We start from the raw sequence: 18,609 nt of genomic DNA on the forward strand, positions 1-18,609 counted from the left end.
AATAGGTGCTTGAAAAAATGGTTTTGGAAATTTCGTTGAAATTTTGAAAAATAGCTTCTAAACGTCCTATAAAAATAAAATTACATTTACAAAATGTTGCCAACATAAAACAGACATATGTGAAATGTTGATTGATAACAATTTTTATTAGGTATTACTATCTGTCTTAAAAGTAGAGAAATTCAAATTTCGAAAATTGAGGATTTACAAAAATTTTGGGTAAAATTTGGATTATTTTATAAATAAAGGTGAAATATATTGACTCAAATTTATGACTTTCATGAAGTACAATGTGCCACGAGAAAACAGTCTCAGAATGGCCAGGATAAGTAAAAGTGTTCCAAAGTTATTACCACATAAAGTGACACATGTCAGATTTGCAAAAATGGGCCTGGGATTTAAGGTGAAAAGTGGCTCGGTAGTGAAGGGGGTTAAAGGGGTGTCTCACTTCAGCAAATGGCATTTGTCATGTTGAGAAAGTTAATACAAGGCACTTACTAATGTATTGTGATTGTCCATATTGCCTCCTTTGCTGGCTGGTTTCATTTTTCCATCACATTATACACTGCTTGTTTCCAGGGGTTATGACCACCGCTGCAGCACAGATATGAGGTGGTCGGGACGGGAGCTCATGCGCATGCGTGCCTATGTGCGCTCCCATGTTCTCAGCCACCAGAGAAGCAGGCACTTTTTCCTATATTGTGCAAGCATGACCACCACTGCTGGATTGTAGGGTGGTTGGAAATCCTGGATATGAACAGTGTATAATGTATTGGAAAAATTAATCCAGCCAGCAACGGAAGCAATATGGACAATCACAATACATTAGTAAGTGCCTTGTATTCACTTTCTCTACATGATAAATGCCACTTGCTGAAGTGAGAGGACCCCTTTAACGGTGCACCACTCCACATGCCATGAATTCCATTGGTAGGAAAGCCCTTGCAATTGGCTAGAAATCATCCGCAGCAGCTGCCGGCTGCAGATATGTAAAGTATCTACTGAGAGAATCCATGAAGTGGCTTCATAAAAATAAATCAGTCTAGTGGTGTGAATCGTAGCGTGCGCTAATTCCTGACTAGACAAAGAGACCCGATCCATATTCATGCGCTGCGCCGGCGCCGCGGCTCTGTTGTCGAGGTGTGTGATGACAATTAGACAGTGATCGTTCGGCGATACATTTTTACTTTGGAGTTTGGCATCAGACTGTGACTGCTGCTTGGCAAATCATACACTAAGGAGATTATCTGTTTCATTGTGTCCGTGCACAGAGTGAGGCAGGGGCCCGCTTCCTGCAGTCAGTTTATCAAGTCAGGTCCATTTAAAGGGCCCTGGGCCCTAAAAATAAAAATATCAAAAGACGTTCTTGAGATAGCTTCTTGCTTTAAAGGGGACCCGTTACCAGGATTTGATGTACAGAGCTGAGGACATGGGTTGCTAGATCGCCGCTAGCACATCCGCAATACCCAGTCCCCATAGCTCTGTGTGCTTTTATTGTGTCAAAAAAATGATTTGATACATATGCAAATTACCCTGATATGAGTCCTGTACGTGAGATGAGTCAGGGACAGGACTCATCTCAGGGTAATTTGCATATGTATCAAATCGTTTTTTTTTTACACAATAAAAGCACACAGAGCTATGGGGATGGGATATTGCAGATGTGCTAGCGTCCATCTAGCAACCCCTGTCCTCAGCTCTATACACAAAATTCCGGTGACAGGTTCCCTTTAAGACCCTGCTGCCTGCAATTACCTGGTTATAACTTGTCAGCAACCAAGCCGCCATCGTAGCCGCGCAGGGGAGGTCGCCCAGATTTGTCTTGTTATATAGCAATGCAGGATCGGGAGATGTATCAGCCCATTTAACTTTCAGTCCAACCTGCCGTGAATTGATGGCAAAATCTATAAAGATGATCTGCAGCAAAAACCGCCCTGAAGCCATCTCCGTAATATTTTACAAGGACGGCAAAATCAGCTGCGGGACCCCAGTGGATCAGCTGATCGCCACATTCTGTCTGTGGCTGCATTGCTAAGATATGACCTAATGTAAACAGTGCATGGTTCTATTCATTGACAGCAAACAGAAATCTTGAAAAAGGTAATAAATTGAACTGCAAATCATAAGAACTGCCGATTTCTGTGTGTGGATTTGCACAGGAAAATCTCCAGCACTGGCCACGTGGATGAGATTTTAATGAATCTTTGCCACTGTGGAGCATGCCCTGCAGAAACTGATCCACGGTGGGGTGCGGCTTAGGCTACTTTCACTTTCCGCTATTGAGAACCGTCCTAGGATCCTAATAGCGGGGGGAAATGCTTCCATTTTGTCCCTATTCATTGCCAAAGGGAAAAGAGTGAGCCAGAATGCTTTCTGTTTGGTTGCGTCCCCATCGCGGTTGGAATAACGCTGCAAGCAGCGTTTTTCTGTCCGCAATGTGGTGCGGAGCAAGACGGATCCGTCATGACTCACAATGTAAGTCAATGGAGACAGATCAGTTTTCTCGGACACAAAAGAAAAACGGATCCGTCCCCCATTGACAAAGGTTTTAGAGACGGATCCGTCTTGGCTTTTTCAGAGATAATACAACCGGATCCGTTCATGCAGACGGTTGTATTATTATTACGGAAGCGTTTTTTGATAATCCATGATGGATCCAGCAAAAACGCTGGCGTGAAAGTAGCCTTAGCAGGGCATGGCTTAGCAGAAAGTGATGAGACCTCATGTACCAAAAATTTGCTGCACTTTTTAGGTAAATTAGGTAAACTAAGCCAATAGATGGTGCAAACGTAGGCTAGACAGTTATTATCCAGCATCAGCCACTGTCAAAAATCTGGCACAGTTTAAAGAGGACCAGTCTCCTCTCCTGACATGTCTGCTTTAGAGACTACTGGTATTCCCCATGTAATTATAATTCTGAACTGTCTATTCCTATGACTCTATGTTGTGTCATTCTCTCTTATTCCTTCTAGAAGTTAACAAATTGATTGCCAGCAGTTTGCAATAATGTCCAGCTTGGTGTTACCAGTTGAGGGTGTGTCCCTGCACAGTCTGGCAGTATCCAATCAGTGCTGCCAGTGTCAGACTGTGAAGGGAGACACGCCCAACTGGCAACACCCATCTAGACCTTCTCGCTAGTAATTAATTCATAGTTTCTAGAAGGAATAACAGAGGACTGGAATAAGAATAGATGCTCCAGAATGGTTATTACATGGGGGATGCAAGTAGTTACTAAAACAGACATGTCAGGAGAGGTGACCTCTCCTCTTTACGGGCTCTTTGACACGAGCAGATTCCGCGCGGGTAATCCGCTGCGTGAAAGAGAGCCAAGTCCAGTTCCGGACAGCAGAGACAGCATTTTACTACAAAATCACGGTGACAACTTTATCTCATTGTGATTTTGCCGTAAAAAGGCCACAGAGAGGCACGGAGCATTATCAGTCATGTGTCCATGTCTCTGCTGTCCGGAACGGGGCTTGGCTCTCTTTCACGCAGCGGATAACCCACACGGAATCCACTCGTGTGAAAGAGCCCTGAAGGTAACCTGTCATATTGAAAATTAAATTCAATCTGTAGATGGCAGGTTATAGAACAGAAGGAGCTGAGCAGATATATATATATATATATATATATATATACACACACACACACACACTACTCACAAAAAGTTCCCGGTGAAATTTATGGAAAGCGTAAAAAGTTCACACTGCAGTGATATTATATCATGAAAGTAGGGCATTTAAGTAAAAGTGCTGGGTATACCCCCACAAAAAAGTAAATGTCTCAATAACTTGTCATGTGGCCTTGAGCATCAATTACAGCTTGACAAAGACGTCTTCTGCTGTTCACAATTCGACTTATTGTCTGCTGAGGCATGGCACCCCCCTCTTCTTGAAGAGTGGCCCTCAGGTCATTGAGGTTCTGGGGTACAGAGTTGCGAGCCTCTACACGGCGACTCAGCTGATCCCATAGGTTTTTAATGGGATTCAGGTCTGGAGAAAGTGCAGGCCACTCCATTTGAGGTGCCCCAGTCTACTGCAGCTGTTCCCTAATGATGTGACCTTGATGAGTTGGGCATTGTCATCCATGAAGATGAAATTAGGTGTGTTGTTCATGTAGAGGCACAATGACTGGATTAATGATGTTATTCAAGTAGTATGGGCTTGTCACTGTACCATTCACAAAGTGTAGGGCAGTTCTGTACTGACTAGACACACCTGCCCACACTGTAACACCACCACCACCAAAGGCTCGTCTGGTGACAACAGTGGCTGATGCATAGCGCTCTTCTTGACGTCTCCAGCATTGTTGGCGGCCATCAGCGTGAATTGACGGTCATCAGTGAACAGCACTGAGGCCCAATGGTCCCTCGTTCAGCGAAGATGCTCCCTGTCCCATGCAAGACAATGACGCCTGTGCCTGATGCTGCGGTCAGGTACCCTTGCAGGTCATTTAGCATGTAGACCACGCTGATGTAAACGGTGTTGAATGGTCTGACGTGACACTTGGTGCCTCTCACCTCCCTTAAATGTGCCTGGAGTTGTGTGGTATTCATCATCCGATTCCACAGGGCATTGTTCACAATGAAGCGGTCATCAGTGTAGGATGTGGCCAAAGGGCGTCCACTTCTATGCCTTTCTGTGACTCAGCTCAGCAGCCACTTCCGTCTGAGAACATCCTGCTTCACGCCTCACAATGGCGAAGTACTTTTGATTAATTGTTAGGTGTCGTCTTGGTCTCATGTTGTCAAAATGTGAACAGCGTGATGAGGAGGACTGTTTAAAGGGAGTCTTTCACCTGAAATCGCCATTATAGAACACTAACATCAGGATCTCCATTACATTCCCTATATTAGAATGCTACCTTCCATATTGCTGTCCATGGTCGATTTTCTCATAAAAACACTTTTATTCAATATGTTAATTAGCTTCTGAAGGTGCCCAGCGGCAGCGTTCATGCGGCCGTTGCCCGGGCCCCTCGTCGCTTTTCATACGAAACCCCTCCCCTTTCACCCCACTGGCCCGCCCTAGGTTCTTCTGATTACGTCCTCTTAGTGAGAAATCCAGCGCCGTTTAACAGATTCGCCGCGCCTGCGCACTTGATTCCCCATTATGGGGAAATGCACAAGGCCGGGTAGATAGGGATGTACGGTCCGGCATCAAGCGCATTAAACGCTCTTGTGCCTCTGCCCATAATGGGGAATGAAGTGAGCAGGCGGGGAGAATCTGTTGAAAGGCACTGGATTTCTCACTAAGAGGAGGACGTAATCAGAAGAACCTAGGGCGGGCCACAGGGGTGAAAGGGGAGGGGTTTCGTATGAAAAGCGACGAGGGGCCTGGGCACCGACTGCATGAGCACCGCCCCTGGGCACCTTCAGAAGCTAATTAACATATTGAATAAAAGTGTTTTTCAGAGAAAATCAGCAATGGACAGCAATATGGAAGGTACGTAGCATCCTAATATGGGGAATGTAATTGAGGTCCTGATGTTAGTGTTCTCTAATGGTGATTTTAGGTGAAAGACTGACTTTAAATACCAATTCTAAACCAGGAAATTTATTGGGCGATTCATGGATCAAACACCTGTTGTGAATTTTGCCATTAAGCTCCTTGTTAGAAAACAGCAAGTTGTGCAAAAAGTACTGAAACATTGAAAAGTTGGACATGTGTATTCAACAGTTTAGAGAAGGTCACATTAAGTTCACCTGTAAAGGTTAGAGTGCATTTTAGGTTCACAAGCAAAATGTCCCTAACTTTTTGTGAGTAGTGTATATTTATTGAGTAAAAGTTTCAATATAACTTGAATTTCATTGACTGATATTTCTACTCATTTTGGGCTTAGGAGTCCAGTGGGCGGTCCTAATCAGTGATCTACAGACTCCCATGTATGACGATACATAGAGAAATACTGTAACTTTCAACCACTGTATCTGTATTTCTTACTTTAGGCTTACCTCACGAGAAAACGGTGAAGGCCGACATCGAAACACCTGTAAATAAAAAGAATAAGAAAATGAGCATCAGGATCAAACAAAGTTGTCATAGACAAAGAAACCAACACAGAAAATACATAAAGCCGAAAAGCAAAACTGATCCATGAGTCGGAAAATTGACACAGTATACTTTATACAGAAGAATACAGGAATCTCATTTTAGGATTTACTGGAAGTCTTAATTTTGGTGGGACAGACACCTTGGTCTCCAAGCAAGTCACAGGTTGGAAACCACTGTTCGGCTAACTACACGCATTACACTTTCTGCATGTTTTTTTCGCGAGGATTCTCTTGCAACAAAGTGTATGAGATTTCACAAATCTCATGCGCACTTCGCTTCTTCATTCCAGAGGGCAGGTCATCAGTTAAAAAATCTCTGAAAACTCTTTTAGCCTGCTCTCAGATTGCCCTACTGCCACCTGCCCTGACTTCATACTTGTGTTTCGTATACGTTAGTACGCTGCTTGTCCTGACTTCAGCCTGTCTCCTAACTATGGATATTGTCTGACCTCTCGGTATACTAGAACTACTCCAGGAGGTAACAGTCTGGTTGGTTCCCTGCAGCAAAGTCCAAACCTGCTATAGCGATTAGAGGGGGAATACCAGGAGACCACCAGGAAGAATGTCCTTAGCTTTATCCCAAAGCCAAACCAGTTAGTAGATACAAGTGGATCCACACTCACTGTCTGTAACAGAATTCATGAAGTAATAGAATTCAAACATTCTTTGTTCACACCTTGTAATATAATGGTTGACCTTTTGCTGTCCACAAGCCAAATAAAAAGTGATACCAGCTGCATAATAGTGACTATGTACAACAGGCCCAGACTTATAGCAGTGCCCAAGCCCACGAGATTAAAACAGATTGTAGTCAAAAGACGGCTCACTTTAGCAAGTTGTCAGATTAAAGGACCTGTAATCTGACAACCTAACTAGCTGATTGCTGACTGGCAGATGAAGCAGTAGAGTATCTACTGAAATAATGAGGACCATTCTTTCTTAATCGCTAGAACTCCTGGCAATTTTTGACCTTAAACATAGGTATAGATCAGGGATCAGCAACCTCCGGCACTCCAGATGTTTGTTTGCTGGGAGTTGTAGTTTCACAGCAGCTGGAGTGCCTAAGATTGCCGATCCCTTGTATAGATCATGTCACAGGGAATCCTCGTGGCATGTTCAAAGGTGGGTCCTTCCTTTGCATTTCCACTATATGCTGCAACCTGCTTTCATCACGGCATGCAAAGCGCTAGGCGGCAGAAATGAGAGGTTTCTCTCATTTTTGGGTTACAGCAGGACCACAACTGTGTCTCACAGTTATGGTCCTGCTTCTGATTGCCCAGTCACAGTGGCAGTGTTCACCTGATCAGGGTATCATAACACACCTTAGGCCCCCTACTGCCTATGCTCTACTATTACATCACAGGTCATTAAAGAATTAATGGACTCACATTGTCCCATCAGCATTGAGGGTAATATGATCTCGCTAACTAAAAGAGGTACCAAGAAAGAATCCCAATCTACATTTACATTTTTCCCAAACCATTGGCCTTCTATACTCTCTGGACGAGTCTCCCGCACACTTAGTCCATGTACTTGTCCCTAAATGTCTGGTAGATAAAACAGACGAGTTTGATACATGATAAATGAGGATAGGAAGAAGTATATTAGCTGGAGTACATGATAACGTTATGAGCAGTGACAAATGATGAGCGGGAATGAGAAATAGGTTTGTGATGATATGTCACCATGTCATGTTTCATATATCCTCATATACATTTTTAATGGAGCAAAAAAAAAAAAAGAAAATGGGGAAAACCGCCTTATACACTCATTGACAAAGAAAATAAGACACCAAGATCTAGCTGAATATAATGAAACTTTCTAGTATACAGAATATGTAATGATGATATGTAAGTGATTACAATATTAGTTAAACGATAAACTGTACAGTTGAAATGAGGCTCTAAGACTCTGTTGGCCGCCTACAGCCTAGATACAAGATGAGATACAGCCTTCAGCCTGGATACAAGATTAGATACGGCCTCTAGTCTAGATTCAAGATGAGATACGGCCTCTAGCCTTGATACAAGAGGAGATACGGCCTCTAGCCTGGACAGAAGAGGAGATACGGCCTCTAGCCTGGACAGCAAGAGGAGATACGGCCTCTAGCCTGGATACAAGAGGAGATACGGCCTCTAGCCTGGATACAAGATGAGATACGGCCTCTAGCCTGGACACAAGAGGAGATACGGCCTTTAGCCTGGACACAAGAGGAGATACGGCCTCTAGTCTGGACACAAGAGGAGATACAGCCTCTAGCCTGGATACAAGATGAGATACAGCCTCTAGCCTGAATACAAGATGAGATATAGCCTCTAGCCTGGATACAAGACGAGATACAACCTCTAGCCTGGATACAAGATGAGATACGGCCTCTAGGCTGGATACAAGATGAGATACAGCCTCTAGCCTGGATACAAGATGAGATACGGCCTCTAGTCTGGATTCAAGATGAGATACGACCTCTAGCCTGGATACAAGATGAGATACAGCCTTTAGCCTGGATACAAGATGAGATACGGCCTCTAGTCTGGATTAAAGATGAGATACGGCCTCTAGTCTGGATTCAAGATGAGATAAGGCCTCTAGTCTGGATACAAGATGAGATACAGCCTCTAGGCTAGATACAAGATGAGATACGGCCTCTAGCCTGGATACAAGATGAGATACGGCCTCTAGCCTGGATACAAGATGAGATACGGCCTCTACCCTGGATACAAGATGAGATACAGCCTCTAGCCTGGATACAAGATGAGATACAACCTCTAGCCTGGATACAAGATGAGATACAGTAGGGTATGTAGGTATACAGGTTCCGTATGGTATCCTGCGGTACATTTGTCCACTGATGTTACAGCTGGGCCTGTAGATCCTGCAAACTCATAGGTTGCTGAAGCTGGCGTCCAGCTGCTCCCACAAATGCTGGATTGGTCATAAATCTGGTGACCAGGCAGCCAAGGAAGTGTTGCGATCTGGTGGAGGCTTTTCTGGGAAACCCTTGCTGGGTGTGGGCGAGCATTATCATGCTGAAAAATGCCATTTGGAGGTCCTGCCATGAGAGGAGCACATTGTCACGGCTGTTTAAGGGTAACCAGAGCATACACAGTAAGAAGAGCTACTGACCGGACCCAAACTAGGGAAGAGAAAGGGTGACCCCTGTCAGACCCTCAACACTCTCCCTATGCTGCTAAAGCACATGCCCGGATCCAAATGGTGGAACGAGGCATGCCCGCATACCTTAGACTGATGAGCCCTGTAACCCCTACAATAGTGGAAGGGGCACGGCCACCGATGCCCTGCTCAGAATATGGAGGGAACCGTGGCCACCTCAGATCCAGTCAGGAAATCACCAGGTACACAACAAAGTCTGCACACTTAGCTGATGGAGCTGCAGCCGCAGAGAAGACGGATCCAAGGGCCGCTGGCAATATCCGGAGTGCTTGCAGCAGCAGAACACAGGTCCAGAGAACTAGTAGCTTAAGAAGTGAAGATACTCAAGGCAGAGCTACAACTGAAAAGAGAAATATAATCCACGCCCTGCAATAGGAGGAGGGGTGATTTAAAGGCAGGGAAATCAAACACAGGAGAGACAGCTGGGAGTAAAGACCTCATCACAGGGGCGGAGAAACAGAACAGTGAGAACACCTCCAAACTCTAAGTGACATCATCACAGGGGTGGAGACACAGAGCTGTGAGAACGTCTCAAAGCTCTGGTAGTGACACACATGTGGCCGCAGGATGTCCTGCACATATCGCTGAGCTGTTAAGAGTCCCTCGTATCACTACTAGGGGTCACCGACTGTTGTATGCGATGGCTCCCCAGATCATCACACCCACGTTTGGTGCAGTTTGTCCCTCCACAGCAAAGGCAGGGTTGAAGCTTTCACTACCAAGCCTCCATTCTCGAATCTGATCATCGTCAGATCCCAACAGATCCTGGATTTGTTGCTAAAGACAATACAGTTCCAGTCAATAGCAGTCCAAGGAGACATTGGCTGGTTATCAATGGCAGGACGTGTAATGGGCACCAGGACACCAAATCTCCTTCTGCTAAGGGCCTGGAAATGGTCTGGGCAGAGATAGAGCTGTGTAAGGTGCCACCTGTCTGCATGGTGGCAATGAAACTGTAGGAGCTGCATGTGCTTGTTGGCGGATCAAACAATCCTCTCTACAGGTGGTCTGTCTGGAGGCTGTTAGCATTGTGTGCTTTCTCTTATGTAACCACTGCTCCCAACACCACCTTATAGCTAAATGGTGGACAGTTCATCAAAACGGCGATCCTGCTTCTTTCCGTCCAATGATGCACCCCCTCTCAAAGTCTAACTGGACAAAATGTCTTTGAGTGCATTGTAGAGGCATGTCTAACAATCAACGCTCTCTCAACCTGATGTACACTACCCAAAAGTAGCCTCTGAGAGCCTTTAGATAGAGCAGCAGGGGAAGCACTTTTACGCCCTCTTGTGGCAAGACCCAGTATCTATTCAGACCACACCTGTAATCATTCACACATCTGCCTGAGACTACATGCCGACATTTCTATCTGGGTGCATAATTGTTTTTATTTTCTCAATGAGCGTATATTAGGCTAATGCTAGATACTGCTATTTGTTCTGTAGCGCTAAACATCTGTCTCGATGGACAGGAATATACAATATAAGCAGTTGGTATAGGCCTTTTATGGAGTGAAATTTCACATGCTGAGTTTTTTCTTGTTCTCTGTCTGAACCTTTGACTGCGTGCGCCATAAGCCCGTAACCCGGAGCCTTGTCTGATGAGCCACTGATTTACCATTATGCTTCATAGATTTCACTCTCTGATATACAAGCCCTCAAGAAATGCTCCAAGGTGAAGCTTATTCACCATTCCATAGAAGTCTTATTGTACTCAATAGAGGTGAACAGAAGTCACATACAGTATAATGATAAATGAATGTAATCTCTACTGAAGACTAGGAGTGGGCCAATATTTATTGAACCGGAAAAAGTCCACGCATTTCAAACACTTCAAACTCCCATACACATTAGTGTATTGTTGGCCAAAACTACTAAGAATGGTGTTTTCAGCCAATTGTCCAATATGTATGGAGAGAAAAATGTTAAAGGGGTTGTCCATTTTTGAAACCAGCACCTGGATCTGATTTATTTTGTAATTTAATGTAATTAAAAATGTAACATAGCCACTGAGTTATTCAATAAAATCTATCTGTATAGTGCCATCTGCTGTTTGTTTCTTTTCTTATTTCTTGTCCGGCTCATTGAGAAGGCCGCACATGCTCAGTTTGATCCTTTAACTGCCTCCTGAGTTGTGATAGGGAGAGCATGGACACGCCCCCTGAGCTGCAGCAGGAAAGACACTCCCCTTGAGCTGTCAATGTGATATAAATCTATGAATGGGGAGATCTCTGGATCCATGTGAGGTACAGGGCTGGTTCTAGCTTTGTTAGAAAGAGATCATCTCTGATTTTCATTGTTTACATTAGTGCTGGGATAACCCCTTTGAGGAAGAGAGAAATCAGGCAAACATTTCCTTTTGTTCTCCTAGGAGATAATAGTTTATCTACTTTATAGTTTTAGGATTTATAGTTTAGCTCTGTTAGGGCAGAGCTGTGATCTGTGACTACAGTTTAGCAACAGTGCCTACAGGGAGTCTGAGGTAGTCTGAGACACACCTCCTGCCTCATCCTGCTCTCTCCTCCCCCTGCAGCTCTGCCTCCTCTGATTGGCTGCTGTGTATATACAAAAGTCCATTACAGGCTCACAAGTGAGTCAGTGTACGGAGAGCTGATTTCCATTACAGGCAAGAGCAGAATGATTATAAACTACATATTACTAAATCACCAGAGTGAAAAGGGTCATCAGGTAATTGCAACACACAGACGAAAGCAAAAGAGCTTTAGTAATGAGCCAGGAGGGTAATTTTCATTAAATTACTTATCCTCTGACATCCCATACAGAAGATTCTGATCTGTGAGCTGGAACTCCCAAATATCCCAAGAATTAAAGGGCCCCGATAAAATACAAAAGAAAAACTCTTTTGAGATTCTAAAACATATAAAGCTTTGACCAGCAAAAAGGTGTAACCTGTTCAGTTTAGGAACTGGATTCCTAAATCACCAATTTTATAAAATAGAAAAGTGCAAGTCTTGTTTTTACATAGTCAAAAAAGGGGCCAATTTGCACTTAATCTACTCCAAATGAAATAGCTGGAGGGGAAGGGAACAGATAATCGGCTGATACTTGTCTTGTCTGATAACCCACTGCAAACAGAGCAGAGGAGGATTTTGCTACATCAAACTGCCTTCTCAGCCTGGGACTGGTCTGATGTGAAGAGAATACAGAACAGGCATATATAGATTTTTATAGCCTTAAAGGGCTCTGGTATCATAATTACTTTTTTTAATTTGCCCACTGTACCCCAAGCATTGCATATTTTTGCCCCAAATACCTGTCTTTCATGTCAGAATTTTCCTTCCCCGGTTCTCAGCATCACTGCATCCTGGCAGGATGTTAACATGCAGAACTTCCTGTTTTAATCAGCTTCCTGTTAGGTTTGCTAACCAATCCCAGCATGCTTTGCTCTGAAATGCCTCCTAACCTCCCCTTTACATGTCAGCTAGGTGGAGCAAACCCAGTGAAAATGACTTGTCAGGAAGCTGATGAAAACAGGAAGTCCTGCATGTAAACATCCTGCCAAGATGCAGTGATGCCGAGAACAGGGGAAGGAAAGTGCTGACATGGAAAACAGGTATATGAGTCGAAAATATGCAGGATTTGGGAGGCTTAGGGCAGATCAAAAAGGTTGAAATGATTAGAAAACCCCTTTAAGATGATTAAATTGCATAGAACAGGGTCAAATAAGAAAAATAACTGGATTTGTTAACATTAGATTGTTGTTTTATTGTTTTAAATACATGTACTGTCCCTTTAAATAGATGACACATTTAAGGAATCTTTAGCCTTTTCATAATTTCTGCATTAAAAATAGATTTCTAGCATTTTTTTTTTACTTCAATTAGTATGAACGCGAGTTGAATTCTCAGTTCCCTGGCTTGGAAGCTTCAACATAAAAGATATATCAACCTGCCAATTACTTAAGACCACCAGAGGAATAACAGCAAGGTGGAGGCTAGTGGAGGGTGAAATAGGATGTATGAAACAAGAAGCCCTCAGAAACTGGAGTCACATAATTGTGCACCTTCAGGTCTATCTGTATTTCACACACTTCTGTGACATTTATTAAAATGATAAGACATAACCCCAGGCAACCAACCTTTCCTCCAATAGGAGGCCAACTCTGGACCTCAATTGTGCCCTGTTAGGTAGAATATATTTGGGATTTTTAAAACAGATGATTTCTCTATATGTTGTTAAAGGGGTTGTCTCACCTCAGACAATGGGGGCATATCGCTAGCAATTCCCACATTGTCTTATAGGTGCCGGTTCTACCTGTGGGACCTGCAACTATATCGTGAACGGAGCCCCGCAAGGTGGTGGCTGGAGGACTCCGGTACGGCCACCACCAAGCGCTCTCCCCATAGAAGTGAATGGGAGCACATCGCGCATGACCAGCTACCACTCCCATTCACTTCTATGGGCCCGACGGAAATAGCCGAGTAAGCCCTCGGCTATTTTCGGCGGCCGCATAGAAAATGAATGGAGGGCGGCTGCTCATGCGCAGTGTGGTCTCCACCACTTCCAAGCCTCCGTTCTCTATATAGGTGCGGGTTCCAGCGGTGGGACCTGCACCTGTCAGACAATGGGGGCATAATTGTCTGTGATGGAGACAACCCCTTTAACAAAAAATGTTCTTATAATCTGTAAGGTTTCAAAAATAATGCAGGAGAAAAGGGCGAGCAGATAAACCATGTTTTGGCCAGAGTGGACAGTGGGTACAAAGGGCATCTCTCGCTCTGGAAGACTTCCACTATCCTATATTATACACACAACACATTGATTTCAATGAGAACTATGTAATGCTTTATTTTCCCTGTGGTGGCGCTGCAGGGAGATTGAACACTTACCGCCAGGCTTCCCCAGAGATCACAGCTGATCGCTGAGGTCTCAGCAGGAGAGCACTCTGCGAATATCTTATTGTCAAGGGACCCTACCGTCAAATATAGATTGTCCATGGTGGAGAAAACAATCACAGTTTCCATCTAGTTCGACCTGCTACTGATTCAGGGAAAGGAAAATAACCCAAATTACCTAGTGAATATATAAAATATTTGGGTGAAGGATCTGGTCTGTCCGATACAGACCTGTGAGTGACCATATGACAGTGATTCAGACCATTGAGTAATCTTGGGAGCTATGATGGTTGACTGCTGTAGACAGCTACTTCCTGTCGAAGAAACAAGGTGGTATCTCCCAAGGGTTTTCCTGGGAAGCAAGGTCCCCGCAGTAAGCTTGACTCAGGTGCCACCTGCCAATCCAACCGCCCTAGTAAAGGTCACATCCCATGTAATATCAGTTGCTTACGCTATCAGTAAAGGAACTTTAAATAGACTGGGGACAATATGAGTCAAAAGGGCCAGAATTACATAGAACGGTGCCTAGTTCAATATCTTCTGTGCTATATATCACGGTGCTCAAATAACAGTGCCATACGGAGATCCTATAACACTTCTATGCAGTTGCCTAAATGACAATGAGGATTTAAGTTCCTGAAGACCTCTTAAATTGATATTAAGAATCATGGGGGTCACAAGCCTCTAGTGCCGGGCCATCTGAGGCACCTCTTTAAAGGGTATGTGTCATCCAAAAATGGCCTATAGTTTAATCCACGCTTTTATGTTTTTTTTTTGAATTTTAGGTGAGTTTATTTACATTTTTCCATGTCCCTATGTTTAAAAAAATGTATATAATCCTGCAGTTTTCACACTGGCCACTAGGCCTAAAATATGTTAATATTTCCTGTCTTTTGAAAGCAGCTACATTGGCCATAGACACATTGAACCCTACGGACTTCTATAGGAGATTGTCTAGGCTTCTTCTGTCACCGATGCAGGAGGAAGTAGATAAGCTGTGATATCACCCAATGTGAATAGTGGATGCTGTGTTATCTATGCAGAGGTGATAATTGTCATTGTAATTCTGCATGGCTACTGAACAGTACCTGGCAGAGAGCAGAAAATCATGACCTATTATTAGCCTTAGTGGGCAGTGAGAACATTGCAGGATTAGTGTACATTTTTTAAAATATAGTGACCTGGAAAAAAAAGTTACAAAAAGTTCTAAAAAAAAATATGTTTAACATAAAAAACATGATTTAAAGGGGTCGCAAAATTTATTATAGGGCACTTACCAAATATATACTTTTTCAGAAGTGCCTCATTTTCCTGTCTCCTCTCTCCCCTCTTATTTTACTGCTTGTTTTCAGGGGTTACACAGTGGTGGCCGCGCTTATGATGATTTCTCCTTAGTCTAGTGGCCAGGAACGTGGGAGTGTGCATAATCGCAATGCTCTGCAGTGCCTCAGATCTCGCCGATCACTCCAGCGATGCAGATAATAGTGTGCATTAAGAGCACGCACACACAGGCAAGCGGTGCCATGACATTATGAAATAAACGTTTACTGCCCACAGAGGAGACAGGAAGCTGGGGAGGTAAAAGACGGAGATGAGACGACCCCTATAAACAACAGGTCATTTGCTGGTGACACTTTTGCTTTGATGGGTTATCAACTCTTTACGTTATTAAGCACTTCAATGCTGAAAATATTCCTACCAGGCCAGCACTGAGCTCCCCGGTGTAAATAGGTTGCGACAACTTCCTGGATCACGGGCAGTACATTCGGCAGGTGGTCCTAGCCCGGTTACAACCTGTAATGTACATGTCAGGCAGCCTTGGGTGCTGTGAGCGAGGATGTCTGACTGCACAGAAACAAGCCACGTACAACGCCGTTCCTAACCGGGCAAGGATCACATGCCGAATGTGCGGCGCGCAATCCAGGAAGTTGTCGCAACCTATTTACACTGGCGAGCTCAGCGCTGGCCCAGTAGGAATATTTTCAGCATTATCACTGTTAAAGGACATCTGTCAGCAGTTTTGTACCTATGACACCGGCTGACCTGTTACATGTGCGCTTGGCAGCTGAAGGCATCTGTGTAGGTCCCATGTTCATATGTGCCCGCATTGCTGAGAAAAATGATGTTTTCATATATGCAAATGAGCCTCTAGGAGCAACGGAGGCGTTACCATTACACCTAGAGGCTCTGCTTTCTCTGCAACTGCCACGCCCTCTGCACTTTGATTGACAGGGTCAGGCGTTCACGTTTACACTATCTGGCCCTGTCAATCAAATTGCAGAGGGCGTGACCGTTGCAGAGAGAGCGGAGCCTCTAGGACTAATGACAAAGCTCATTTGCATATATTAAAACATAATTTTTCTCGGCAATGCGGGCACATATGAACATGGGACCAACACAGATGCCTTCAACTGCCAAGCGCACATGTAACAGGTCAGCCAGTGTCATAGGTACAAATCTGCGGACAGATGTCACATGAAGGGGGGGCATTAGAAAAAAAAAAATTGTGGATAACCCCTTTAAGCCTGGGCCTAATGAGATGCTCTTCTAAGTAACTCAATCAGCGTATCATCTAGTGATCCCCGAGCAGAGACGCTCCAGTGTCATCAATGCAGAAGACGCTCAACACTCTACTTAAACAATGTCTTTTCTTCCTCTGCTTTCACGGAGAAAGCAATGAGACTCATCTCAGTAAATATTATCTGCCAGAAGAATCCAAGTAAATTGATTTTCCGAATGATGCACATCATTGAAAGATTTTACTTTCATTTGCAAACAGCCACGGAATAAATATTTCATCCAGGGAAATCCGTAATCTTGTTATCAGAGGCTTCTTAACCCTGATACAAATCTGCCTTTCAGAGACGAGAAAACCTCATTGAAAATTCAATTGATTTTCATTGATTCAATAAAATCTCCAAATTCCGACTGTAAGAACAGCAGAGAGTTAATCGTACACATTTGTTTTATCACTTTCATAACGTCTCCAGTCAATGCCAAAAATGGTTTCCAGCTCAAGCGGAGGAGCAGGGCTCTGTGTCGTTCTCTGCGTCCTCATGTTTAATTCTGAAATTGGGTGATAATAGCCCGTAATGCTGCCCGACACTGTGCTCCCAACAATACAAATAACGCACCGGATCTGAGGTGTACACTGCGCTCTAAGGGTAAGCTTATGTAAACAGAGACCAGGAGAAAGCACTTGGATCAGGAAAAGTTTTTGCACTGGAGAAAAAAAAATTATGAAAATGCAAAAATGCGTGTACATGTTCTGAATAAATGAAGTGTGGACATCAAAATAATTTCCCATGGAGGGTCCAAGGAAACCTACTGTAGTCTGTCTGGGTAAATATGTAGTAACCAGTTTGCCAACTAACAGAATCACATGGTTAGACAGGTCACTGTCTTCCACAAGAACAGCACACTCTTCTTCTGCTGTTGTTCCACTCAAATGATTGGCTACATGCACCTCTGTCTCTACTACCGTAATGAAAGTTTACATAACACATCTCCTGCCGTTGTCAATCTTGTGATCGGACTATAAGGACATATAGTGTAGTATTCCCTCCCACATCATTCGGCCCTCTCCTATAATAATTATATGAGTGAACTGGTCACTGCCTCCCACAGGATAAGCACACTCTTCTCATGCTGGTATTATTCCTTTGATCTGATTAGATACACAGTGGGGGAGATTTCCTAAGCTATAATTCTGGCACAAGTTGTACTAAAAAGGTGGAGAACATGTTGTGCCTTAAGCTTATTATGTGTCTTGGAAACTTTTTGGTGTTGATAGCTTTGAAAAGTGAAAAAAGGGATGTGAGTAAAAGTACTGGTAAAATGCAGCAGTTTTTCAGCAAACGTCTGTTGTAACATAGTCCAACTATGAGGTTGAAGAGAAAACAGTCTAACAAGTCTAGAAAGTGGTAGCAAATCTATAATACTGCATGCACCATTTTAATAAATTTGGGACCTTTTCAGCCATTTCGCCAGGCAAAATGACACAAAAATACTGAAAAATTGTCCCCAGAGTTCACTAATGAAATCTGTCGAGTAGACAGGTCACTGTCTCCTGTAAGATCAGCACACTCCTCTCCTGCTGCTGTCCTCAGACCTATAAACTGAATGGCTAAAGGGTGTTCTGTTCCCGCCATGAAATCGGTCCTTTTACATACAGCACTGCCCTAACACAAGAGGACAAGGTCACTGCTTTCTAAAAGATGAGCATACTCTTCTCCTGCTGCTGTTCTCACCCCTATGATCTCAATGTCTAAAGGGTGCTCAATTCCTGACAACATCGCTAATTGTCACGGGTGAAGTAGCAGATAGCTGGAACTTATAAATAAACGACCGACTGGCTTGATACCAAACTAAGGAGCATATAGGTGAGCCCTTTAAAACCCTAAGAGCTCTCCCTGACTTCTATGCACATGCAAGGGTCTCAATGGTAGACGATTGCATGTCCACGTACCTAAGACTGTGTGACACCTGAAAACCCTATTATAGTGAGGGGACACGACCACCGGCTCCCTGC

At 43.9% G+C, this 18,609-nt stretch overlaps 1 protein-coding gene across 1 annotated transcript in view; it reads right to left on the reverse strand.

Moving 5' to 3' along the window:
* Positions 1–18,609, reverse strand: part of HHAT (hedgehog acyltransferase) — a 324,329-nt gene that overhangs the window by 170,400 nt on the left and 135,320 nt on the right. The window contains exon 9 of the mRNA XM_044286517.1: positions 5,954–5,989. Coding sequence (XP_044142452.1) covers positions 5,954–5,989 — 36 coding nt within the window. The remainder of the gene's footprint in view (positions 1–5,953; positions 5,990–18,609) is intronic.

Source organism: Bufo gargarizans, chromosome 3, assembly GCF_014858855.1.
Source record: "Bufo gargarizans isolate SCDJY-AF-19 chromosome 3, ASM1485885v1, whole genome shotgun sequence".
NCBI lineage: Eukaryota > Metazoa > Chordata > Amphibia > Anura > Bufonidae > Bufo > Bufo gargarizans.